The sequence below is a fragment of the Giraffa tippelskirchi genome, chromosome 14 (genome assembly GCF_054371585.1).
Source record: "Giraffa tippelskirchi isolate mGirTip1 chromosome 14, T2T-mGirTip1v1.2.pri, whole genome shotgun sequence".
NCBI classification, from domain to species: domain Eukaryota; kingdom Metazoa; phylum Chordata; class Mammalia; order Artiodactyla; family Giraffidae; genus Giraffa; species Giraffa tippelskirchi.
Genome location: NC_137288.1, coordinates 60,382,746 through 60,410,233, shown reverse-complemented (window position 1 = coordinate 60,410,233; position 27,488 = coordinate 60,382,746). Strand labels below are relative to the sequence as shown.

Genomic DNA, 27,488 nt, shown 5'->3' with positions numbered 1-27,488 from the left:
TCAAGATTGCTTTGGCTATTCGAGGTTTCTTATATTTCCATACAAATTGTGAAATGATTTGTTCTAGGTCTGTGAAAAATACCATTGGTAGCTTGATAGGGATTGCATTGAATCTATAGATTGCTTTGGGTAGTATACTCATTTTCACTATATTAATTCTTCCAATCCGTGAACACGGTATATTACTCCATCTGTCTGTGTCCTCTTTGATTTCTTTCATCAGTGTTTTATAGTTTTCTATATATAAATCTTTTGTTTCTTTAGGTAGATATATTCCTAAGTATTTTATTCTTTTTGTTGCAATGGTGAATGGTATTGTTTCCTTAATTTCTCTTTCTGTTTTCTCATTATTGGAGTATAGGAATGCAAGGGATTTCTGTGTGTTAATTTTATATCCTGCAACTTTACTATATTCATTGATTAGCTCTAGTAATTTTCTGGTAGAATCTTTAGGGTTTTCTATGTAGAGGATCATGTCATCTGCAAACAGTGAGAGTTTTACTTCTTCTTTTCCTATCTGTATTCCTTTTATTTCTTTTTCCGCTCTGATCACATAGCAACTGTTTTTGAGGTCTTTTGTAAAAGGCAGTTTGTTAACTATTTTTTTGTGTGTGCAGTTAATTAGATTTTAATTCCTCCCTCTGTCTTTATATGTCTTTCAGTTTTTGAATTCTTTTTACCCAACACAACCAATTCTTCACCCCATTTACTCAGATTTTGAATGGCATAGAGTTGAAGCTATTAAGAAGGTTCTAATCATTCTTTTATTTGGTTTGTTGGCACACCAAAGAGTTAGAGTTAGCAGTCACTGTTGAATAATAACCAGTAAATTAGTTCAAATAATGTCACAACATGTTTTCTTAAACATAAATCAAACACACATACAAGGAGAAAAACTGCTTCCTAAACATTTTGGTTGGAGAGGCATTTTTATTAAGAAAGCAACTAAATTGCTAAAATTGATTTTATACTGCTGTTTTCTTATTCTTTGGATATTTGAGAATTCTTGTTCACCTAGCTCTCAGTATGATCTTTTGGTAAAACTCAACTGATTTTCAGGAAGGTTCAAACTGATCGTTGGCTTTATTGATGCAGTGAGGCGGAGGTGTCTGTAATTGCAGCTGTACACGTTTAGGTCCTTGCCAAAGCTCAGTGAATGGCGCCCATCACAGAAGACTTACTCTTGCGCTCATGTTTGTGACTGTTGCACACGTACTACAACATGTTCAGTCTGTTCCACTTGAGCCTGTGCACATCTAATAACCTCTCTGACTTTGGACTTTAAGGAAACCATGGTTTTCTTTTAACTAAAGAAAAACTAAAACTGCCTGTCTTTATTTACAAACCTACAAGACAGTGGACCAAAGAGAATTACCATTAAATTGCAACTTAATGGTCTGCACATTGTAGAAAAAGCTGCATCTTCATTGTATTACTTCCTTGTACTGTCAGTGTGCTCTTTTTTTTTTATGAGAAATGCTAATTTTAGCTTTGTTGTCAATGATACTAGCATTGGTACTTAAAAGTTTTCTCGTTACAATGTACTCATTACCCTAAAATGTCTTTTACTTGCATTTCCTATCTTCCCCCTAACAAAATTTTTTTCCTGTTCCCAAATTGATACAAGTAGACTTAAAGATATGCAAAGAGGAAAGGAAAGGGAAAATCTATTCCTTGTTGTCAAATAAATTTTGACTGGAGAGACTCCTTTAATAGCCTTTTCCCATATTTTTATATTAATATCACCTTTCCTTTTCCTCTAAAAGAAGTATTTGTTTCATGCTACCTTAGCCCTCCCCCCATTTTGATTTTATATTTTACATATTGATAGTTATTTCTACAAACTTTTGTCCAGGAAAAATTTCCAGAAAATAAAATTAAGCATCTCTCTTTTCCCAAGAAATCAGCACCAAATAGCAAAATGGCAGGCAACCCCAACTCATGACTTAACTGCTAAACTATGTTCCTAAGGTGGGGCATTTAAAGTCCCCCAAGTTAATTTCGTGTTATAGAAACATAAAAATAGATGTCAGTGAATGAAAAATTTGTAGTTTATAATTCTATATTCACAAACAACAGTGTGTTAAAAATTGTTTTGGGTGCCTTTGAGGCTTTTGAAAATATAAATCCAATGAAATTTCGACTGAAGACATCTTGTTTTAGTAACTCTTCCTGTAGTAAGCATTCTTCATTACTCTAAGGACCTTCAAACTGCTTTTAACATTAGTTTCTGCCACAAGAGATAAATTGCAAGTTTAATACAGGATTGCCTCCCAAAGTTTTTGAATGGTAATTGCTGGGCAATGGGCAGTTGCCATGGCAACTTCTTCAGTGATCCCTCACTCTAATTGTAGCAGCAGACTGAGTCACCCTCATTGCCATTGACCTTGACTGAATCGTGAGCATTGGCAGTTGTTTGGACAAAATGTAGGCATTGGTCCCAGGCATTAAGCAACCATAAATACAACCTTTGGTCATTATGTGGAATATAGTTATAATGCAGTGGATTTCAAATCAAGCTGTCTTCAATCAGGAGTCACTTATATTTCAGCAGTAGACTTGGAGTATTTTTGAACACAGTATTTCCTAAAAGGATTAACCATTTAGTATAGCAAGGGCATAAGATCTCAGATTCACAGTTAGCTCAGAGGATTTCATTGAAATGCACACAAATGTTTTAAAACTAAAATTTCAATGTCATGGAAGCACTTCTCTGTGTAAGTCAGAGAACAATGCACTTGTTTGATTGACTTAGTGCCTAATAGTTAACATACATCCCAATTACATCTAAATCTGATACAGAACTTTGGTTTACTATTACTGTTGCTAGTAAAAGTAACGATTTCTTGAGCTCCTTTTGCAGGCAGGCATTGATATTTTATATACACATTATCTTGTTTCCACTGTAATAGCTTTGCTGATAAAGAAATCAAGGTTTAGATCTTGCCTGTGATCACATGAGCAGTAATAGAACCAGGGATTCAAAAGCCAGTCAGGTTGACCACAGAGCCTTGCCTGTTAACTACTGTGTCATAGTACTCCTCTTCCATATTCTGGCCAATTTCCCATAAAATTGGGGAGTCATAAGAGTAATTGCTCCTGATTTGAATCCATAAGAATGTTTTTTGGTGTCTAGATTGAGGTTTAGCATATACCTCAGTTATATTTGCAATATTTCCAAATGAAAATAGCAATTTAGCTTTTTGTTCCCTTTTGTAAATGTTAAATTCCTTACATATCTTAAAAATAGTGTCTTTGAGATGTTTCTCTTTTATAAAATTAGACAAGATTCTGTAACTCCAAGGTGTAAAGGACAAGGACTACATTTTATTTTATATCCTCAGAATCTGTTCCCAGTGCTTAATACTATGCTATTATGTCATGACATTGGCCTTCAGTTACTGTTTGTGAAGTCATTGTCTTCTGTGGTTATGTTCATTACTCTGTTTCAATCAGTTGGGAGTCTGTTCTGTCAGATTTTGTTGAACTGTGGGATAGATTTGTTTATTCCCATCTGGAAATAATTGATAGAGATAGCATTAGTTTTGTGTTAGAGGGAACTTCTGTTTTAAAAATAAAAATGCCTCAAGCATAAAATATAGTTTGGTTCTTAACATTAACAATCCAAAAAATGCATCCCATATTACTGCTTTTTATTTGGATTTGCTAATTATCTGAAAAATAAAGTGGAGTGCTATTTAATGCTACTTGAGACAATCTCTGTACAGACCTTTTTCAAAAGCTTATTTGCCAGTGCTTTGCTAGAAATCTCACAGACACCTAGATTTTCATGCCGTGAAGTTTGAAGACCATTGGTTGAGTGGGGAGGAGGGCTTGCAAGATCACTGAGCTAATTGTTTTTTGAAATTTTTCAAATCTAAAAAAATAGAAAAATTTTACATTGACAACCCATAAACCAACACCTAAATTCTGCAGTGGATATTTTACTGAATTTGTTTTGTTACCTGCCTATTTATCTCTAATGAAGAAGGAAACAGCAACCCACTCCAGTATTCTTCCCTGGGAAATCCCATGGACAGAGGAGCCTGATGGGCTACAGCCCATGGCATCGCAAGAGTCGGACACGACTGAGCAACTGAACCACCACCATCATTCATCTCTGAGCTTCTATCAGTCTGTTACTGTCTTTTACACATTTCATAGTGAGTTGCCTAGTACCCATTATTTTAATAACATACATGGTATTCCATTGTCCAGATGTACTATAATTTATTTAACCAGTCATCTACTGTTGTACATTTGCTTTTATGGCAGGAATAATGACCCTGAAGGAATTGTGTGAAGTGTCCATGCCCTAATCCCCAGAACCCGTGAATTTGTTAAGTTACTTAAAAGGAACACCGAAGATGTAAGTTTATGAAGACAGGGAGATTAGTTTGGCTTATTCAGGTGGACCCAGTTGAAACATGTGAGCCCTGAAGAGCAGAGAACTTTATCCATCTGGAGCAGAAGACAGACTTTTAAAGGGGAAGTCCAAGAGATTCAAAGCTGAGAGGAATTTGACACAGCATTGCTGGTGTGAGATGGAAGGGGCAGTGTGATTTGGGCAGCAGGAAGTTCCTAACAGATTCCCAGCTGATAGCCAGCAAGAAAATAGGAAACCCAGCTCTGCAGTCTTGAGGAACTGAATTCTGCCCACACCCTGAGTGAGCTTTGGAAGGGGATTCTCCTTCCGGGCCTCCAGATAAGTGCCTCACGCACCTGACGCCTTGATTTTGGGCTCCTGAGACGAGAGCAGAGGAACCAACCAAACCTGCATGAATCTCTGTAGAACTGCAAGATAAATCAGCTTTGTTTTAAACTGTTAAATTTGTGATAGATTTTTTATGGCAGTAATAGAAAACAAATTCAGGGATGGTGAGGATTTTTTACTTTAATATAAACATTCACAAGGCTGAATCCTTGAGTACAGCCTTACTTATTTCCTTAGGATAAATTTCTAACATTAGAATTGCCGGGACCATGTTGTTCAGTCCCTAAGTCTGACTCTTTGCGACCCCATGGACTACAGCACCCCATGGGCTTCCATGGTGAATCAGGTCGGTAAAGAATGCATCTGCAATGCAGGAAACCCAGATTCAATCCCTGGGTCAGGAAGATCCCTAGAAAAAGAAATGGCAACCTGCTCTAGTATTCTTGCATGGGAAATCCTATGAACAGAGAACCCAGGCAGGCTACAGTCCATGGGGTCGCAGAGTCAGACACAGCTTAGTGACTAAACCACCACAGCACATCAGGTTTCCCTGTCCTTCGCCATCTTCCAGAGTTTGCTCACACTCATGTCCATTGAGTCACTGGATCCCATCCAGCCATCTCATCCTCTGTCACCTGCTTCTCCTCCTGCCTTCAATCTTTCCCAGCATCAGGGTCTTTTTCAATGAGTCAGCTCTTCCAATCAGGTGGCCAAAATATTGGAGATTCAGTTTCAGCATCAGTCCTTCCAATAAATATTCAGGGTTGATTTCCTTTAGGATTAACTGGTTTGATCTCCTTGCAGTCCAAGGGACTCTCAAGAGTTTTCTCCAACACCACATTTCAAAAGCATCAATTCTTCCACGCTCAGCCTTCTTTATGGTCCAACTCGCACATCCATATATGACTGCTGGAAAAACCATAGCTTTGACTATACAGACCTTTGTTGGCAAAGTGATGTCTCTGCTTTTTAATATGATGTCTAGGTTTGTCATGGCTTTTCTTCCAAGGAGCAAGCATCTTTTAATTTTGTGGCTACAGTCATCATCCACAGTGATTTTGGAGCCCAAGAAAATAAAGTCTGTCACTGTTTCCAGTGTTTACCCATCTGTCTGCCGTGAAGTGATGGGACCTGATGCCATGATCTTATTTTGTGAATGTTGAGTTTTAAGGCAGCTTTTTCACTTTCCTCTTTCACCTTCATCAAGAGGCTCTTTAGTTCCTCTTCACTTTCTGCCTTTAGGGTGATGTCATCTGTGTATCTGAGGTTATTGATATTTTTCCCGGCAATCTTGATTCCGGCTTGTAATTCATCCAGTCTAATATTTCGCATGATATACTCTGCATACAAGTTAAATAAGCAAGCAGGATGACAATATATAGCCTTGACGTACTCCTTTCCCCATTTGGAACCAGTCGGTTGTTCCATGTCCAGTTCTAACTGTTGCTTCTTGACCTGCATACAGGTTTCCCAGGAGGCAGGTAAGATAGTCTGGTATTCCTGTCTCTTGAAGAATTTTCCACAGTTTGTTGTGATCGACACAATCAAAGGCTTAATCATAGTCAATGAAGCAAAAGTAGAAGTTTTCTGGAATCCTCTAGCTTTTTCTCTGATCCAACGGATACTGGCAATTTAATCTCTGGTTCCTCTGCCTTTTCTAAACTCAGCTTGTACATCTGAAAGTTCTCGGTTCACATAACGTTGAAGTCTGTCCTGTGTATGTGCTCAGTCACTAGTCATGTCCGATTCTTTGCAACCCCGTGGACTATGGCCCACCAAGCTCCTCTGTCCATGGAATTCTCTAGGCAAGAATACTGAAGTGGATTGCCATTTCCTCCTCCAGGACGTCTTCCTGACCCAGGGATTGAACCCATGTCTCCTACAGCTCCTGCATTAATGGGCAGATTCTTTAACACTGAGCCACCTGGGAAGCCCATGTTGAAGCCTAGCTTGAATGATTTTGAACATTATCTTGCTAGCATGTGAAATAAGTGCAATTGTGGGGTAGTTTTAACATTCTTGGCGTGGCCCTTCTTTGGCCTTGGAATGAAAACGGACCTTTTACAGTCCTGTGAACACGGCTGAGTTTTCCAAATTTGCTGGCGTATTGAGTGCAGCACTTTCACAGCATCATCTTTCAGGATTTGAAATAGCTCAGCTGAAATTCCATCACCTCCACTAACTTTGTTCAGAGTGATGCTTCCTAAGACCCACTTGATTTCATACTCCAGGATGTCTGGTTCTAGGTGAATGACCACACCTTTGTGGTTATCCAGGTCATTAAGAACTTTTTTGTACAGTTCTTCTGTGTATTCTTGCCACTTCTGCTTAATATCTTCTGCTTCTGTTAGAACCATACCATTTCTGTCCTTTCTTGTGCCCATCTTTGCATGAAATGTTCCCTTGGTATCAGATTTTCTTGAAGAGATCCTCTAGTCTTTCCCATTCTATTGTTTCTCTCTATGTCTTTGCATTGTTCACTTAAGAAGGCTTTCTTATCTCTCCTTGCTATTCTTTGGAACTCTGCATTTAGATGTGTATGTCTTTCCCTTTCTCCTTTGCCTTTCACTTCTCAGCTATTTGTAAAGCCTCCTCAGAAGACAGCCATTTTGCCTTTTTGCATTTCTTTTTCTTGGGTATGGTTTTGATTACTGCCTCCCGTACAGTGTTACAAACCTCCGTCCATAGTTCTTCAGATCTAATCCCTTGAATCTATTTGTCAGTTCCACTGTATAATCGTAAGGAATTTGATTTAGGTCATACCTGAATGGCCTAATGGTTTTCTCTATTTTCTTCAATATGAGTCTGAATTTTGCAATAAGTGGCTCATGATCTGAGCCCTAGTCAGCTGCCGGTTTTGTTTTTGCTGACTGTATAGAGCTTCTCCATCTTAGGCTGCAAAGAATATAATCAGTCTGATTTTAGTATTGACCATCTGGTGATATCTTTGTGTAGAGACATCTCTTGTGTTGTTGGAAGAGGATGTTTGCTATAACCAGTGGGTTCTTCTGGCAAAACTGTGTTAGCCTTTGCCCTGCTTCATTTTGTACTCCAAGGCCAAACTTGCCTGTTACTTTTGCATTCCAATCCCCTATGATGTAAAAGACATCTTTTTTTGGTGTTAGTTCTAGAAGGTCTTGTAGGTTTTATAGAACCATTCAACTTAAGCTTCTTTGACATTAGTAATTGGGGCATAGACTTGGGTTATTATGATGTTGAATAGTTTGCCTTGGAAACATACTGAGATCATTCTGTTATTTTTGAGGTTGCACCCAAGTACTACATTTCAGATTCTTTTGTTGACCATGAAGGCTACTCCTTTTCTTCTCAGGGATTCTTGCCCATAGTATAGATACAGTGGTCATCTGAACTAAATTCGACTATTCCTGTCCATTTTAGTTCACCGATTCCTAAAATGTTGATGTTCACTCTTGCCATCTCCTGGTTAACCACTTCCAGTTTACCTTGATCCATGGACCTAACACTGCAGGTTCCTATGCAGTATTGTTCTTGATAACATCAGACTTTACTTTTACCACCAGACACGTCTACAACTGGGTGTCGTTTCCCCTTGGCCCAGCGTCTTTATTCCTTCTGGAGCTATCTCTTGGCTCTTTTCCAGTAACATATTGTACAGCTACCAAACTGGGGGTCTCATCTTTCAGTGTCACATCTTTTTGCCTTTTCATACTGTTCATGGGGTTCTCAAGGCAAAAATGCTGAAGTGGTTTGCCATTCCCTTCTCCAGTGGACCATGTTTTGTCAGAACTCTCCACCATGACCAGTCCATCTTGGGTGGCCCTGTACAGCATGGCTCATAGTTTCATTGAGTTTCACAGAGCTGTGATCCATGTCATCATTTTGGTTAGTTTTCTGTGATTGTGATTTTCATTCTGTCTTCCCTTTGATAGATAAGGATAAGAGACTTGTGCAAGCTTCCTGATGGAAGGGATTGGCTGTGGGAAAAACTTGCTCTGGTGGGTAGGACCATGCTCCGTAAATCTTTAGTCCAGTTTTCTGCTAATGGTGGGACTGCACTCCCTGCCTGTACTTTAGCTTGAGGAGTCTGCAGTCTCTATTAGGGCTGCCATATAGTACACTCTATGGTGGGCTAATGGCAACCTCCTCCAAGAGGACTTACGCCAACATGCTGTGTTTCCCAGGACTGCTGCTGCCATTGTCCCTGACCCTTTGGCAGGCCAGTGTCAACCCAAACCTCTGCCAGAGACTCCCAAACACAGGCAAATCTGGTTCAATCTCTTGTGGAGTCGCTGCGTCTTTCACCTGGGTCCTGGTGCACACAGGATTTTGTTTGTGCCCTCCAAGAGTCTCTGTTTCCCCAGTCCTGTGAAAATTCTGTAATCAAATCCTGCTGACCTTCATAGTCAGATTCCCTGGGGATTCCCAGTCCCTTTACTGGATCCCCAAATTGGGAAGTCTCTTCTGTGGCCTAGGACCTTCGCAACAGTGTGAGAACTTTTTGGTGTATTTGTTCTTCAGTTTGTGGATCACCCACCAGGTGGCTATATGGTAAGGCTAATGGCAACCTCCTCCGAGAGGATTTATGGCACACAGTGTGCCTTCCAGGACTGCTGCTGCGAGTGCCCTTGCCCCTGTGGTAGGCCACTGCTGACCCGCACCTCCGCAGAAGACCTTCGGACCCTCACGGGCAGGTCTGGCCCAGTCTTCTGTGGGGTCACTGATCCTTCCCTGGGTGCTAGTGTGCACAGAGTTTCGTTTGTGCCCTCCAAAAGCCTCTAGCAGGTGTGAGATTTGATCTTAACATGACTGCACCTCTCTTACTGTCTCATTGAAGCTTCTCCTTGGTCCTTGGACAAGGAGTATCTTCTTTTGGTGGGTTCCAATGTCCTCCTGTCGATGGTTGTTCAGCAGCGAGATGTGATTTTGGTGTTCCTGCAGGAGACGACGAGCGCACGTCATTCTACTCTGTCTTAGGGCTTAGTCCCCAGCATCTACCAGATCGTATGTTCTGTTTTACTTATGGGTCATATCACTTATTTTATGTGTCTTATAATTTTGTATTCAATGCCAAATATTGTGTCTGGCATTGAATAGAAACAGAATCTGAAGCAAAAATTATTTATGACTGTAAAAGGGCGCACCTCTGTTGCTAGGCTGCCAATATGGAGTTGGATCCTTCTAGTTAGGACTGGACTTGAGTTTGGATTTTGTATCTTCATTGTACCATCAACTTCAACTTCCCGCAGCAGTTGTTACCTGTGTTTAAAGAATGGGTCTGCGTTTTGTGGGTTTTTTCCAGTATTCCTTTACCATAGTCTGCTTTCAGCAGTCCATGTAGGGGAGTTAGAGAAGAGAAGGAGTATTTTCTATTGTCCTGGTCCAGCCTTAATCTTGGAGAGTCCTTAATTGCACCTGGATCTTAGAGGTAGGGCTTTCTCAGCATCTCTGCCTCTGCTCCCCTTGGCAATCAAACTGCCTAGTATCTGTGGTAGGCCTTGAGTGGGAGTTGAGTGCCCCTTCCCCAGTGATAGTAGACATCTGCTTGGTATTGATAGAGGCATGGGGTCCTGGTCCCAACCCCCAGTGTTAGGTTTTTGTTTCTGTCCCTTCAGCTGGAATGGATCTTTGCCTATGTCTTCGGGGTAAGAGGGTTATTGTTTCTCATTCAGGAGCAGTGGGGTTATGTTCCTACTTCTCCCCTAGAAACAGTGAAAATTTGCATGTGCTCTAGGCTAAAAAGGTTTGCTCCTCCAGTAGCTTAAGGCTTTTGCTTAGCATGAGAAGAATGTCTGGGAAGGAGCGGAGTCTTGGTGCCTGCCTGCAGCTGCAGCTGGTCACCTTCTGCAAGCTTGAGCCAAATGGAGGAGCTCCTGAGCGGCTGCTGGAGGCTGGTGGAAGAGAACTTTCGGGTGAGTGCAGACTCCACTGGATCTGAGACTCTCACTTTGCGGACTGACACACTAGACCACACTGAGCGGTTAAGAATTCATTAAAATTGTAGCTGATTTCTTCTTACCCACTTCTGTGGAGACCACCTCTTCTGCCTGCGCTTGGCCAAAAGCGAGGGAATGCTTGTCTTCCTTCCCTCCTTAGAGGGGCTTGTCCCTCTTGGGAATTCATTTCTCTTGATTGCCTTGCAGAATCGTTCTCTGATGGCCTTAAGAAGACTTTTGACTATTAAATTATCTGGCTATTCCTCCTTGTTACGGTAGGAGATGGCATTCTTTGCCGCTTTCCACATCCTAAGCAGAAGTCAATCTGGGTCTCTTAGTGCTTCCCTACGTTGCCCAAAGAGCCCATTTGTTTTATATTTGAGACCCAGAAAGTGACTTGTCCAGTCGATGGCAAAACTGAGACAAGAACCCATGTTAGAGCTTCTCTCTATTAACTTGTAGCTACCTCTCTTTTTCCTTTCTCCCTTTTTTAAAACATCAGAGCTACAGCTCTCTTATGTGTGATGCTTTACTGTCTTTCTTAGCACCAACCATCCTTCTCCCCAAGAAAGAATGAAAAAAGAGCACCAAGCATTTTAGATCTCTGATGTTTGTGTGAAATCCCTGACCTAGAGTTTAGTGATTATTTCCCTTCTGTGCATTAACAATATCAAAGATAATTAACAAATATTGCAAAAAAGTGAGTTATAGAAGAATCAGTAGATTCTCCCTGGTTTAGAGACTGACTGTTTTCAAATTTAGCCCTGTGCATTTTTATTCTCAAAGTTTGTTTTGTTTTGTTTTTTTCCCCTTTCTAAATGAACAGTGACACTTAGGTGCCACAGTAATCTAAAGTAAATTCTAAATTTTACTGAAGTTTGAGGTCACCGTAAAGATTTTTCTACTAGGAGTTAACATTTTTGGTTAGTCTAATGAAATTTGCTTTCTGAATTCAGTATTTTCTGCATTTTTTATGGAAATTAAGACTTGAGACAAGGAAGGGATTTTTAAAATCTCACAAGCACTTATTTTCCCAAATAAAAAACTGCAACTCAGGTTAAGTGGCTCCTTAAAGTCACATAGCTAGTTACTGGCAGAATTGGGATGGAGCTGGGACTCTTATATCTCAAAGTGGGGTGATAGGAAGCACTTAGTAAACTGTCAAAGTCATTTTTAAAAAAGCAGTACATCTTCCTAGAGATTTATTTTACTTAGATGTTACTTTTTATAGGATCTGGAAGGCCATTGGTTTTATAATAAACAATGTATTTTGGAGAAGAGTAGACACGAATACTAATTCTTAATATAAAACATTGCTGTTTCAAAAAAAATTATTTATTGATTTGGCTGTGTCAGGTCTTAGTTGCGGCACCCCGAATCTTCACTGCATCATCAGGGATCTTTTGTTGTGGCACTCAGGTTCTCCAGTTGTGGCACACGGACTCCAGAGCACGCCAACTTGGTAGATGTAGCACTCTGCCTTGGTTGCTCTGCGGTATGTGGGATTTTAGTGACCCGACCAGGGATAGAACCCATGTCCCTGCATTGCAAAGTGGATTCTTAACTACTGGAGCACCAGGGAAGTCCCAAAACATTGCATTTTTAAGAACAAAATGGAAAACTCCAAGCTCGGGGGGCTTCTTTGATGGTCCAGTGGTTAAGACTCTGCACTCCCAATGCAGGAGGGCCAGGTTTGATCCCTGGTCAGGGAACTAAGATCCTGCATGCTACATGGCGTGGCCTTAATGAATTAATTAATTAGATTTCCTTGTTTAAAAAAAGCTCTGTGTGTGCTTCCTCTCTTCTGCCAGCGGGAGGGCCGGGGGATGGGGTGAGCAGCACAGTTCCACACCCCACGTGCTGCCCAGTGTGAGTAGCTAGCTAAGGTAGATGCTTGTGGGGGGCTGCAGCATGGCTGGATTTCAATCAGCACATTCCTTTTTTGGAGTTCTCTGGCTGTTTTCTGGGTGTGGAAAAACATGTAAAGTTAACCCATGTCCCCAGGCAGTCACCATTATCTTGCTTTCCCGCTACCAGTAAGCATGCTGTAAATAACAGGCTTCCCAGGATTCTAGTTTAGGGTCATGGGCCACATTCAGATCCTGCCCAAGGGATGAAGAAAACGACCACTTCATTTTACTCAAGACAGTGGTGCCAGAGCTCAGCTTTCTCCCTGCCTCCCCCTGCCCGCCACGTTATTAATGTTTCACATCATTTCCCCTGGTTGCAGGATTATTCTTCAGCTGTAATTCTGCATGTAGTAGAAAAGCTAGTTCTTGCTATCAGAATCTCGATATTCTGGGACAATTCCAGTTCTAGCTGAAAATAGCATGGTCACAAAGCTTTTCAGCAATGTGTGCCAGTGAATTTTAACAACAGAGAGATAGCAAGACTCCATCAATGAATGACTGGCTTTGAAGGCCATTTGCACGTTAACTTTAAAGAGTCTTGCCTGCAGCTTCCGCCCCACTCTCCCCTGCTTTGGCCAAGTCCCATTAATTTTGTTGAAGGTTTTTATTTTCTGCTGAAAATGCAGGAAATTTAGACAACTCTCTTGGAATCCCCCCAAAACTAATACAAACAAGATACATATGCTTCTCTTAAGGAAACTAAAAATAAATGATTTGGAACTATTTAACTGTATAAATTCCCTCTGAAAAGAAAAAGGAAGTTTATATAACGAAGCAGCCCTGACTGCTGTTGACAGGGTAAGGTGCTCCCACAGCTGCCAGCTTGTCCATTTGACGTGAATTCACTACTTAGCACAGATCATGTTCACTGTTCGTTACCAACATGTACAAAACCATCAGAAACATCTGAAAAGGGGGCCATTTTCTCAAGGCCCTTGTATTTACATTTGAGATTTTCTGCAATAAAATAAGCCTGGCCTTTTTTTTTTTTTTTTTTTTTGAGAAGAACGTCAATTTGACGTGGGATCCATTCCTGGTATGGAAGTTGTATGTACTAAAAAGAAAATACCATGAATGAAAAAGACACAGTATTCTCCACGTATTTTGCTACTCTACCAATGAACCATCTGATTTTATCTCTGACAAAGCTAATTCTGGTTAGTTTTTGGAAATGTGTCTTTTAAAAAAAAGAAAACGTGTCTTTTTTAAAAACTTTATTCCATAAATGTAAGTGTATAAATGTAATTTATACACTTCACTAAAGGACTAGTTTTGTAAATTAATAAAAGTGGGATTTAGCACATATCTAAAGCTAAGAGATGTGATTCTTTGCACTTATAATATTTGCATTAGTTTATCCACTTTGGAAAGGCAGTTATCTTTATGTTCTTTCTGTAATAGTATTTAAAATTTAAATGATTTATAGAGTTACATGTTAAAATAGGTATTATCAGAAAATTATAATCAACCACTCCCTAATTTAAGCTTATTTTTAATTTCTGAATTACATTTAATTTCTCATTTTTGTTTTGTAATTGTTTTGCAACGTTAAAATATACAGTATGCTTTCTAGTGTGAGTGACAATATGGCAAAATATGATATTGTATAAAATGTCTGCTCTAGCTCCTTTGATTATATTTTCAGTCAATTTTAGTAATTGACTGAAAAAACTTTATGTTCTTGACATTTAATTTATAAATCTGCAGCTGAAAATAATCTTTGAAAGATAGCATTAGAATTAGAACTTGTCACAGAAACAGTAAAAAAAAAAAAAAAAAAGCAGTAAAATACCTAGTAATTCCTTTAAGTATAAGAGAATTAGTATAACTTCTAAGGAGCCTCAGTCAGACTGATGAATGTAAGTTGAAACCTAATGTGAAGTATACTTACTGAGGTAGTTTCCAGTTTATACTTTACCTAACTTGGGGATAAAAGAAATGATCAGTAGTTTGGTTTGGGTTTAAATGAGCCAGGTACCTGTTTGGGGGTTGAGTATATTATCCTGTTTGTTGCACCAAATTACTTAATAAAACATTGAGAATAAATTAGGAATATGTTTGAAAGCACAAAGTGTAAACTATCGATAAGTAATTCTTTTTTTATATTTAAGTTTAATATATTAGGACTTAAGGGTCCTAATACATTACATATATATGTTATATGTAACATAAATGGGTACAAAATACTTAGGAACATGAAATTCTGCAGAAAGCTAATGTTTTGACTTGTATTACTATGATAGTCATACCATCTTACTGGGTTGCTCTTAGATGAGAGAAATTTGAGAGAAAATTCTGAACTCAAAGTTCCTTTCTCCTCTCCTTCTAATTCAAGTAGCAATGTAAGATGAAAATACAGTTGAGAGAACTATAGTCACGATTATGTTGTCCGTTCCCAATATGAAGGCTAATCCCTTTTCTTTGCTCCAAACACGTAAAAGTAATAGATGAACCATAACTAGAAAAAAACCTTGAAACCGCATAGCCACACCCTAAAATGAGAGAGATAACTTCTTGATCAACGAGAAATAGAAAAAGCACTCGAAGCAGATAGCAGGGTCTGAAGCTGTGAAGCTGCCAAGCTTCTCGTCTGGAATGAGGCAGGAGAGTGGCTGGAAGCTCAGCTGCTGCAAGGCAGGCACAGCACTCAGGAGCCCTTGGGAGGCAGCACGCTAGTGCCGGGTTGCCTGCTAGAAACAAAGAGGTAGAATAGATCCCTTACTGAAAACAGCTTGAATAGAGGCACTAATAATGACCCTTAAGTTCTGTGTCTAGGGAGGTGGGAAGACCCAGAATCAGCCTCACTCTGGAATCTAGAGCCTATTGTGAGGGGATGTGGCTGGGTGACAGACCTTGCTTATCCTGCCTTTAATGTGATTGCTGGGCAGCAGCCCTGATAAACCAACGATGAGACCTCATTTCAGACTGGAAGCTCTAGAAAGCTACTGCATGACCTGTAGGCTTGGGGGGATTAAGCCATACTAAGTGAGCCTACATAACCAAAATTCCAAAATATATGCTAAAATCTAACTTAATACTAAGAAAGACAGCCAACATAGTCGTGATCATGTTTAAGGTAAGTTTATACAAAGAGAAGCAAAAATTAATAGGATAATTTTGAAAGTACTGTAAAGTATTTTTAATATCCTCAAAGATAAATGAAGGATATAGTATTTATTAAGAATAAATAAATATAAAATAAAAACAGGGCGAAATGAAACAAGAACATGACTCAGAACTATTTCTTTAGAAAGCTTAGAGTGAAAAATATAGTCATTAGATTTGAAAGCTCAGAAGACAAATTCTAAACTGGGCAGTATCAAAGACAGTTAGTAAATTGTAAGATAATGAGAAAAAATTATCCAAATTATCTTTATGGAAGAGACTAGGTTGTCAGATGGAAAGAACACTCTGAATACTAAGCAGGATAAATAAAGATAAATCAACATTGAAACACATGGTTGTGAAACTCAAGAGTGTTAAAGAATGAAAAGTAAATCTTAAAAGCTATCAAAAAGCTTTTCCACAGGGAAACAGTAGTTAGGTTTGTATAATAAACTGCTCAAAGCCAAAAACAGATGCCAGAATAAAGTGAACAAGTATCTTTAAAGTGTGTAAGGAAGTAACTAATTCTATACCCAGATAAAATATAAGAGTGAATGTAAAATAAAGACATATTTAAGCCACACTAGGACTGAAAGAGTTTATTATCTATAGACTTCACTGAAAGCACTATTAAAGGATGTACTTCAAACAGAAGAAAAGTTTACCTGTAGAGAAGCGGAATGTAAGAATCAGTGGTGTGCACTGATATCCATATGTAAAGTTAGTTAACCGCTGACTTTTTGTTGTTCAGATGCTCAGTCCTGTCCGATTCTTTGTGACCCAATGGACTGCAGCATGCCAAGCTTCCTTGTCCTTCACCATCTCCTGGAGTTTGTTCAAACTCATGTTCATCGAGTCGGTGATGCCATCCAACCATCTCATCCTCTATCATCCCCTTCTCCTTCTGCCTTCAGTCTTTCCCAGCATTAGGGTCTTTTCCAGTGAGTCAGCTCTTCACATCAGATGGCCAAAGTATTGGAGTTTCAGCTTCAGCATCAGTCCTTCCAGTGAGTATTCAGGATCGATTTCCTTTAGGATTGACTGGCTTGATCTCCTTGCTTTCCAAGAGACTCTTAAGAGTCTTCTCCAGCACCACAGTTCTAAAGCATCAGTTCTTCGGTGCTCAGACTTTTTTGTTGTCCAGCTCTCACATCCGTACATGACTACCGGAAAAACCATAGCTTTGACTATATGGACCTTTGTAGGCAAAGTAATGTCTCTGTTTCTTAATACGTTGTCTAGGTTTGTCATAGCTTTTCTTCCAAAGAGCAAACGTATTTTAATTTCATAGCTGCAGTCACTGTCCACAGTGATTTTGGATCCCAAGAAAATCAAGTCTGTCATTGTTTCCATTTTTTCCCCATCTATTTGCTGTGAAGTGATGAAAATGGATGCCATGATCTTCGTTGTTCGAATGTTGAGTTTTAAGCCAGGTTTTTCACTCTTCTCTTTCACTTTCATCAAGAGGCTCTTTAGTTCCTCTTCGCTTTCTGCCATAAGGGTGGTGTCATCTACATATCTGAGGTTATTGATATTTCTCCCTGCAGTCTCGATGCTAGCTTGTGCTTCATCCCTCCAAGCATTTCACATGATATACTCTACGTATAAGTTAAATAAGCAGGATGACAGTATACAGCCTTGACATACTCCTTTCCCAATTTTACCAGTTCGTTGTTCCATGTCCAGTTCTAACTGTTGCTTCTTAACCTGCATGCAAATTTCTCAGGAGACAAGTAAGGTGGCCTGGTATTCCCATCTCTGAAGAATTTTCCAGTTTGTTGTGATCTCTACAGTCAAAGGCTTTAGTGTAGTCAATGAAGCAAAAGTAGATGTTTTTCTGGAATTATCTTGCTTTTTTCTGTCATCCAATGGATGTTGGCAATTTGATCGCTGGTTCCTCTGCCTTTTCTAAATCCAGCTTGTACATCTGGAAGTTCTCAGTTTACATGCTGTTGAAGCTAGCTTTAAGGATTTTGAGCATTACATTGCTAGCATGTGAAATGAGTGCAGTCGTGCCGTAGTTTGAGCATTATTTGGCATTGCCCTTCTTTGAGATTGGAATTAAAACTGGCCTTTTTTTTTGAGTACTGATTTTTTGAAAACCAATTTATGTTTTTTTTAAAAACATGAAATTAAAAACCTAAGCAACTATAACAAAGCAAGGAAGAATGGGGTCAGCACCTTGCTGTTCAAGGGGAAGTTAAAGTGTATTAACCTCCTTTGATCTTGTTCAGGAGGTAAATAGCAGTATTTTATCTATTTTTATTTATTTATTTATTGGTTACAGTGGGTCTTCGTTATTGTGCACAGGTTTTCTCTAGTTGCGGTGAGCAGAGGCTATTCTCTACTGCAGTATGTGGGCTTCTCATTGCAGGAGCTTCTCTTGTTACAGAGCAGGGCTTTAGGGCACGTGAGCTTCAGTAGTTGCAGCTCATAGGTTCTAGAGTGCAAGCTCAGAAGTTGTGGCACACAGGCTTAGCTGCTCCTGCGCAGCATGTGGGATCTCCCACATGCTAGAACCCATGTCTCCTATATTGGCACGTGCTTCTTATCCACTGGGCCACTTTATCCCTTGGACGTTGTTTTTACTTTCCTTTTTTTCTGCCCCGTAAATATTGATTTGTTGCTGGACGTTGTTCTTAAAACAATACAGGTGAAGGTAAATTGTATGGAAATAAGTATACCTTTTTGTGTGCTAGATCGGGGAGGTAAACTTTTCTATGAGAGTCCAGATAGTGAATATTTTTTATTTTGTAGGCCATGCAGTCTTAGGTGTGAAGTGTATTTTAACCTAATAATAATATAGCCATTCCTACTTTATTTTGATTAATAGTTCATGTTATATCTTTTTCCATTCTTTTACCTTCAATCTAACTTTATTTAAAGTGAGTTACATTTGAAGTTTCTTGTAGATAGTGTATAGTTGCATCATGTATTTTTTATCCACTCTGTCATTGTTCAGATCTTAATTATTGTAATCTCTTTGTATGGATTTGCTCTAGACACTTTACATACATAACTTACATAACTTGCCACATCTAGTAGTGTTGACATTTTCCCAATTCAAATGAGAGGTAGAAAGTATCCTCTCTTTAAATTGCTTTGCTCTCCCTGGTTTATAATATAATTGTCTTAGGTGTTCCTTTGCATCCATTGAGAACCACATCAGTGTTACAACTTTTGCCCCAACTGTCAAACATAATTTAGAAAACTCAGAAGAAGGAAAGTGTCATATTTACCTATGTTTTTGCCTTCCATTATTCTTTATTTCAAGAGATGTGTTGATTACTTACTTTGAATTTTGCTCTTATTAACTATTTCACATTCAGATTCCCAAAGACTATTAACTCTCAGGAAACAGAAACAAAACATTAGGCTGTTTATCTGTAAATATGAACGTTGAAATGACAGTGCAGAAAAGTGAGGTCATATTCCAAATTACAAACTCCTCTTGGAATTGATAAGGCCCTACCACCACTTTATATTGAGCAAGTTTAGTGATTTAGGTTAGTACATTGATAAGAGTACAAATTAGAATCTATTAATCAAAGCTCCAAATTTTCTTCTAGATTGGCAAGTCTATAATTTATTAATGTGAAATTTATGATTATCACCATATTTAGTTCAAAAGGTTATAACTCAAATCCTTTAGTAACTCATAAACTTAATGCTAAAAATTCTTGACAAAAATAATCTTGAAGAGTTCTTGTGCATGATCTTTCCAATACTGTTTTAATTGTAAAGCAGTTGCCCTCATTCTAATTAATTCTGTATCAAGGAGGAAAATACTGACTCTTATGGGGATTTTCTTTCTTTATCAGGCACAAGACCTAAATGTCATTGAAGAAGTGATTCGAATGATGTTAGAGATCATCAACTCCTGCCTGACAAATTCTCTTCATCACAATCCAAACTTGGTGTATGCACTTCTTTACAAACGAGATCTCTTTGAACAATTTCGAACTCATCCTTCATTTCAGGATATCATGCAAAATATTGATCTGGTAAGTGTAAATGGAGATATTTACTGTGATTCTTTTTTAAACAGAGAAGGTTTAACAAAACTTGATTTAAAAAAAAAAAACCTATAACAGTCTCTTGAATGTTAACTGTATTTGCCATCTATTCTAACAATTGTCCCCTTCCATGTGTGTGTATGTATTATATACAGACATATATACATATACATGCACATATATGTCTTTAGGAGAATTAAGATCATATTTTATATCTTAATAGTTATGGATTCTGCCATTTTTACTTAAAACATTTTCCTGTGGTATCAATTCTTTGAAAATCTCACATTTTAATAACTGTATAACCTATATTTCATGGATCACAGCCTTGTCATGGCATGTCAAAGGGACTTGAAGCTATGAGGCCACCCAAGAGGGACAGGTCATAGTACAGAGTTCTGACAAAATGTGGTCCACTGGAGGAGGAAATGGCAACCCACTCCAGTATTCTTGCTGGAGAAACCCATGGACATATGAAAGGGCAAGAAGATTTGACACCAGAAGCTGAGCCCTGCAGGTCGGAAGGTGTCCAGTATGCTACTGGAGTAGAGTGGAGGGCAGTTACCAACAGCTTAAGAAAGAAGGAAGCAGCTGGGCCAAAGTGGAAACGACCCTCAGTTGTAGATGTGTCTGATGGGGAAAGTAAAGTCCAATGCTGTAAAGAAGTATTTCATAGGAACCAGAAGTGTTAGGTCCATGAATCAAGGTAAATTGGACGTGATCAAGCAGGAGATGGCAAGAATGGACATTGACATCTCAGGAATCAGTGAACTAAAATAGATGGGAATGTGAATTTAATTCAAATGACTGCTATATCTACTACTGTGGGCAAGAATCCCTTAGAAGAAATGGAGTAGCCCTCATAGTCAACAAAAGAGTGAAACGCAGTACTTGGGTGCAACCTCAGAAACAATAGAATGATCTCAGTTCATTTCCAAGGCAAAACATTCAACATCACGGTAATCCAAGTCTATGCCCCAACCACTAATGCTGAAGAAGCTGAAACTGACTGGTTCTATGAAGACCTACAACAATTTTAGAAGTAACACCAAAAAAAGATGTCCTTTTCGTCATAGGGGATCGCAGTGCAAAAGTAGGAAGTCAAGAGATGCCTGAGATACAGGCAAGTTTGGCCTTGGGGTAGAAAATGAAGCAGGGCAAAGGCTAACAGAGTTTTGTCAAGTGAACACACTGGTCATAGCAAACACACTCTGTCATCAACCCAAGAGACAACTGTACATGTGGACATGACCAGATGGTCAATACTGAAATCAGATTGATTATACTTTGCAGCCAAAGATGGAGAAGCTCTATGCAGTCAGCAAAATAAGACCTGGAGCTGACTGTGGCTGAGATCATGAGCTCCTTATTCAAAAATTCAGGTTTAAATTGAACAAAGGAGGGAAAACCACTAGGCCATTCAGGTATGACCTAAATCAAATCCTTTATGATTATATAGTGGAGATGATGAGTAGATTTAAGGGATTAGATCTGGTAGACAAAGTGCCTGAAAAACTACAGTGTTACGGAGGTTCATAACATTGTATGGGAACAAGTGACCAAAACCGTCCCAAAGGAAAAGAAATGCAAGAAGGCAAAGTGGTTGTCTGAGGAAGCTTTACGGATAGTTTTAGGAAAGAAGACAAGCAAAAGGCAAAGGAGAAAGGAAAAGATAATACCAACTGAATGCAGAGTTCCAGAGAATAAAAAGGAGAGATAAGAAAGCCTTGTTAACAGTGCAAAGAAGTACAGGAAAACAATAGAACGGGAAACACTAGAAATCTCTTCAAGAAAATTGGAGATATCAAGGGTTATTTCATGCAAGGATGGACATGACAAAGGACAGAAATGGTAAGGACCTAACAGAAACATAAGAGATTAAGAAGAAGTGGCAGGAATACACATTAGAACTATTCAAAAAACATCTTACTGACCTGGTTAGCCATGTTGGTGTGGCACTCACCTGGAGCTGGGCATCCTGGAATGTGAAGTCAAGTGGGCTTAAGTGGCAAAATTCCAGCTCAGCTATTTAAAATCCTAAAAGATGATGCCATTAAAGTCAATATGTGAGCAAGTTAGGAAAACCCAGCAGTGGCCACAGGATTGGAAAAGATCAGTTTTCATTCCAATCCCAAAGAAGGGCAATGCCAAAGAATGTTTAAATACCAGTGCCCTTGTGCTCATTTCACATGCTAGCGAGGTAATGCTCAAAATCCTTCAGTTAGCTTCAGCAGTATGTGAACCAAAAACTTCCAGATGTACAAAATGGATTTAGAGAAGACAGAGATCAAATTGCCAACATTCATTGGATCATGGAAAAAGCAAGGGAGTTCCAGAAAAACATCTATTTTTGCTTCATTGACTACCCTGAAGCCTCTGTGTGGATCACAACAAACTGTGGAAAATTCTTAAAGAGTTGGAAATACCAGACCACCTTACCTGTCTCCTGAGAAACTTGTATGTGGGTCAAGAAGCAACAGTTAGAACCAGACATGGACCAATTGAATGGTTCAGAATTGGGAAAAGGGTATGACAAGACCATATATTGTCATCCTGCTTATTTAATTTCTATGCTGAGTACATCAAGCAAAATGCAGGGCTGGATGAATCACAAGCTGGAATCAAGGTTGCCAGGAGAAATATCAACAACCTCAGATATGCAGTTGATACCACTCTAATGGCAGAAACCAAAGAGGAACTAAAGAGCCTCTTGATGAGGGTGAAAGAGGAGAGTGAAGAAGCTGGCTTAAAACTCAGCATTCAGAAAACTAAGATCATGGCACCTGGTCCCATCACTTCATGGCAAATAGATGGGGGAAAAGTGGAGACAGTGACAGATATAATTTTCTTGGGCTCCAAAATCACTGCAGACAGTGTCCACAGTCATGAAGTTAAAAGATGCTTGCTCTTTGGAAGGAAAGCTATGACAAACCTAGACAATGTATCAGTTTGCTGACAGAAGTCCTTGTAGTCAAAGCTGTGGTTTTTCCAGTAGTCATGTATAGATGTGAGAGTTGGAACATAAAGAAATCTGAGCACAGAAGAATTGATGCTTTCAAATTGTGATGCTGGAGAAAACTTGAGAGTCCTTTGGACTGCGAGGAGATCAAACCAGTCTATCCTAAAGGAGATGAACCCTGAATACTCATTGGAAGGACTGTTACTGAAGCTGAAGTTACAATACTTTGGCCACCTGATGCAAAGAGACGACTCTTCGGAAAAGACCCTGATGCTGGAAAGATTGAGGGCAGGAGGACAAGGGGGCAGTTGAGAGAGAGATGGTTGGATAGTATCACCACTCAATGGGCATGAATATGAGCAAACTCTGGGAGATGGTGGAGGACAGAGGGGCATACTGCATTTCACGAGATCACAAAAAGTCAGACATGATTTAGCGACCGAACAACATTAACCTGTATTATGGAGGTCCTAAAATATGTTAACCCTTACCCCATTATTGCTTATTTGATTGTTTCTAATATTTTGTAATTAATCATAATTGACAGTTTCTAAATAAATTATAGCTCACCTTTTTTAGTTTTGTTGTTGGTGTAATCTTAAAACTGGAATTGTACTAGTTTTTACTGTCAGAGGTGTCTGTATTTTCAAGATTCACCCCACGTCAAATTGCTGTCTAGATGTATTGTACAACTAATGTATCTGTGCATCATCTCATACTTCTGCAAGTGATCTATGAAAGGATCTACCTCACTATACTTTTACAGCTTAGAGTATTATATTTATTTTAGCATTTGCTCTTTTGTATTAAAAATGGTATTTCATTATTATTTTTAATTTTCATTTCTTTCATAATTAGTGTGATTGAACATTTTTCACAATTCTGTGAACCTTCATTTCCTGTTCTTTTTAAAAAGATTTTTCTGCTAAGCCTTCTATTGCTATATTAATGTTCCCCAGTTCGATTTGATTCCACAGATATTTGTTGTATAGCTCATCAGGTTCACAGTTTCTGTGCACAAGAGGAAGCTGAAAAGCTACCATCCCTGTTCTTGTTTTACTTATATTTGTTGTTGTTCAGTCACCCAGTCAAGTCCGACTCTTTGCAACCCCATGAACTGCAGCACGCCAGGCCTCCCTGTCCCTCACCATCTCCCAAAGTTTGCCCAAGTTCATGTTTATTGCATCGGTGATGTCATCCAGCCATCTCATTCTCTGACGCCCTCTTCTCCTTCTTCCCTCAATCTTTCCCAGCACTGGGGACTTTTCCAATGAGTCAGCTATTTGCATATCATTTACTTAAATTTAGGAAGATTTTAAATAATTATTGCACAAGTATAAATATATACAGTTATTTCCATCATGACTGAGCACAGGGGCATAGCTTCCTCCAGGGTGTGCACCTTATAGTGAAATTGCTGCATAACATGTACCATTTCCTTTGTTATGTGTGTGCTCTGCTAAGTTGCTTCAGTCGTGTCCGACTCTATGCGAACCTATGGACTGTAGCCCACCCAGGCTCCTCTGTCCTTGGGATTCTGCAGGCAAGAATACTGGAGTGGATTGCCATTCCCCTCTCCAGGGGATCTTCCCAACTCAGAGATCAAACCGGCGTCTGTTACGTCTAACCTGCATTAGCAGGCGATTTCTTTACCACTAGTGCTACCTGGGATGCTGCCATTTTACTCTTTGACTGGTGGTATGTAGAATTCCTGTTGCTTCACATCCTCGTGGACCCTAGTTTTGTAATAGCACCTCATTATGGTTTTCATTTGGGTTTCCTCTTGTGACGCCTAGGCAAGTCTTTTGCTAGTTTTTCTACTGAGTTATTTATCTTTGTGTGTTCATTGGAAGGTCTGATGTTGAAGCTGAAACTCCAATACTTTGGCCACCTCATATGAAGGGTTGACTCATTGGAAAAGACCCTAATGCTGGGTAGGATTGGGGGCGGAAGGAGAAGGGGACGACAGAGGATGAGATGGTTGGATGGCATAACCGACTCGATGGACATGGGTTTGGGTGGACTCCGGGAGTTGGTGATGGACAGAGAAGCCTGGCGTGCTGCAGTTCATGGGGTCGCAAAGAGTCGGACACGACTGAGCGACTGAACTGAACTGAACTGATTTATCTTTGTGTAGATTCTTTTATTTGTTCTAGATATGTTGTTAGGCCTGTCTCAGGTTTTGCAAATATCCAGTCACTAACACAGATGCAGACCTTCTGACATAACTTTAAAACTTCTCTCAGAATAGTCAGACATCCAGTTCTCAGTCCTGTTCTTTTCTTGGAGAACTGCTTCCAGCCCCAGCCAGGTTGGACTCTGGTTCTCCTGCCCAACTGCAGAACCTTCTGAGAATTTCCCTCAGCTGTCCTCTTGGTTGATCTTGGCTCCTGTGAAGTCCTCTTTCTTGGCTTACTGCTTCAGATTGGTAGAGCTTACACTACTGTAGCTTTCTGGGAAAAGGGTATATGTGAGATAGATTTTTTACTTTTTTAGTTTCTAATGTCTGAAAATGTTTTTCTTCTTTTTTAATATACGACTGTCGTCTTGGGAAGCTTTGGGGATCTCTCTATTGTCCTGAAACTCTATTGTCCTGAAACTCTCTATTGTCCTGAAACTCTATATGTCCTGAAACTTCATGATTTGCTGTGCCTTAGTCGGTTGTATTTGGTGCTTAGAGGGTCCTTTGAGTCTAGAGACTCATGCTCAGAGCTTTCAAATACTCATTTAATTATTTCTTCCTGGTTGTTTCTCTGTCTCCTGCTGTTTCCTCTCTTTGAAACTTTTATGAGAAAGATGGTCATTTCCTTTCAGGCCCCTTCGTGTCAGTATCACTGTTATTTCTTAAACCCAGTTTCCTCATATTAGGAGTCCTCCAAGCTCCTGCCTGGGGTCTGTGCATCCATCTGTGAGGGTTTTAAAAGCTGAGGAAGAGAGAGACTGCATAATATTGGGGGTGGGGAAAAGAGAGTGAGAGTGACCTCTAAGGTGTAAACTTCTTGGTTTCTTCCAGGATAACAGCAATACATAGATGGACACATGGACTCTGATCACATTTAAGATATTTAAGAACAGTTCTATCCAATCTCATAAGCCAAGTAGATTAACTGTTGCTCATCCCAGTAGAGTCTTGTGTACTTGTTAGGTACTTAATTGAAACCAGCTTTGAACTATAACCAAGCTCCCATTCCAGACTCTTAACACATAATTTCTATGAGTTGCTAAATACTCTGGAATCCACACAATTACACTATGAGTTTAGTTTAACTACAGCTATGTATACTCTTGCAGATCTGTTCATTGATTTGCTCCATATCACTGCTGTGTAATGATTGCTGGTAAACAGAAATAAAAACTAAAACTCTTTACTGTCAGTTTAGTGTTTTCATGGACTTTCCTAAAGCTGCCTCAACTATGTACCTAACAGTTGCAGCTATAGCAAGTTATTTTACCATTCACACCCTTGTCATTATCCTGAACTACTATAAGTATTATTTAGATTTCATTAACAAAACTGGGGCAGCTGAATACCATTGTCATCTTTGCAGTTAGAATAAAGCAGAAACATCATTTCAAATGAGCATGGTTATATCTTAAAGTTAGACTTGACATTTAAGGTCTGTGATTAAATTCTCACCATTATGAACAGGTATGTAGATATATTGATATTTAGGATGTGTGATAGCATCCTCAGGCCACTTCTCAAATATTTCTTCTCTGGCCCCATGTCCTTCTTGTTAAGTATGGGTTTAACCAGAAGAGCATCTCCTTTTAAAATTGACAAGTATTGTTAATAGGATCATGAAACAAATGGTTGTCTGAGAGACATCCATCGCAGCTTATTCCTACCTTTTTCTGTTGGCTAGATTCTTTTTGACAACTGGGTAGTCTAGTTTTCAGTCCAAGAATGCATGTTAGTGTCTGTGCTGTGATGAGAAAACCCAGGCACCGAGAGATCTTTACCTCTATGGAAAAAGTAGAATCTACGAAGAGAGTCTTTGGGAAGTGCAGTCCCTTCTCTGATCCCAGTTCTCAAAGAAACTATCCAGAAAGAAGAGTTTCTGGATAGGAAAGGCAGAGCCTTTCCTGCTCCTCCTAATAGTGTATTGCTCATAGCAGTCTTAACAATCACAGTATTGAGAGGAAATCGATTTTCTCTATGAAGACAAACTTTACAGGCTGCTGCTACTGCTCCTGCTACTAAGTCACTTCAGTCATGTCCGACTCTGTGCGACCCCATAGATGGCAGCCCATCAGGCTCCGCCGTCCCTGGGATTCTCCAGGCAAGAACACTGGAGTAGGTTGCCATTTCCTTCTCCAATGCGTGAAAGTGAAGTCGCTCAGTCGTGTCCGACTCTTAGCGACCCCATGGACTGCAGCCTACCAGGCTCCTCCATCCATGGGATTTTCCAGGCAAGAGTACTGGAGTGGAGTACCATTGCCTTCTCTGCTTTACAGGCTAGCTTATATCTAAAAAGCCACTTCTGGAGATTTCCTGGCAGTTCAGAGGTTAGGACTTCATACTTCCATTGCAGGGGGCACAGGTTTGATCTATAGCCTGGGAACTAAGATGCTCCAAGCCACATGGTACAGCCAAAATAAAGTAAAAAGCCAGTTCTAGCCAGCCTATTCATGCATTTGTCCAAATTCATTTCTAGTTTCTTGCTAGCACCATTTTGGGGAGTAAAATACTGAGATTACGATTCATTGTGCATGTGAGTAAAGGTTCAACAAAACCCTTTTCTCTGTTACATGGGAAATTGGCTTGAGTTAATCTGTTTTTAGCTCTGTTCCTTGGAAATCCAGTGAAGGTAGAAAGTCAGCTGTGTTAATTCGATAATACTGCTGTGATAAAATGAGAATATAATA

General features: G+C 39.5%; 1 protein-coding gene across 18 annotated transcripts in view; it reads left to right on the top strand.

Moving 5' to 3' along the window:
- The window catches only part of DYM (dymeclin), a 384,258-nt gene that overhangs the window by 284,625 nt on the left and 72,145 nt on the right, over nt 1–27,488 (top strand). For all 18 annotated transcript variants that reach the window (XR_014074652.1, XM_081561989.1, XM_081561982.1 and 15 more), the window contains one exon: nt 19,466–19,648. Coding sequence is in view for 17 of the 18 variants with exons in the window: in XM_081561989.1 (XP_081418115.1) it covers nt 19,466–19,648 (183 nt within the window). In the remaining variant the exon portion in view is untranslated. The remainder of the gene's footprint in view (nt 1–19,465; nt 19,649–27,488) is intronic.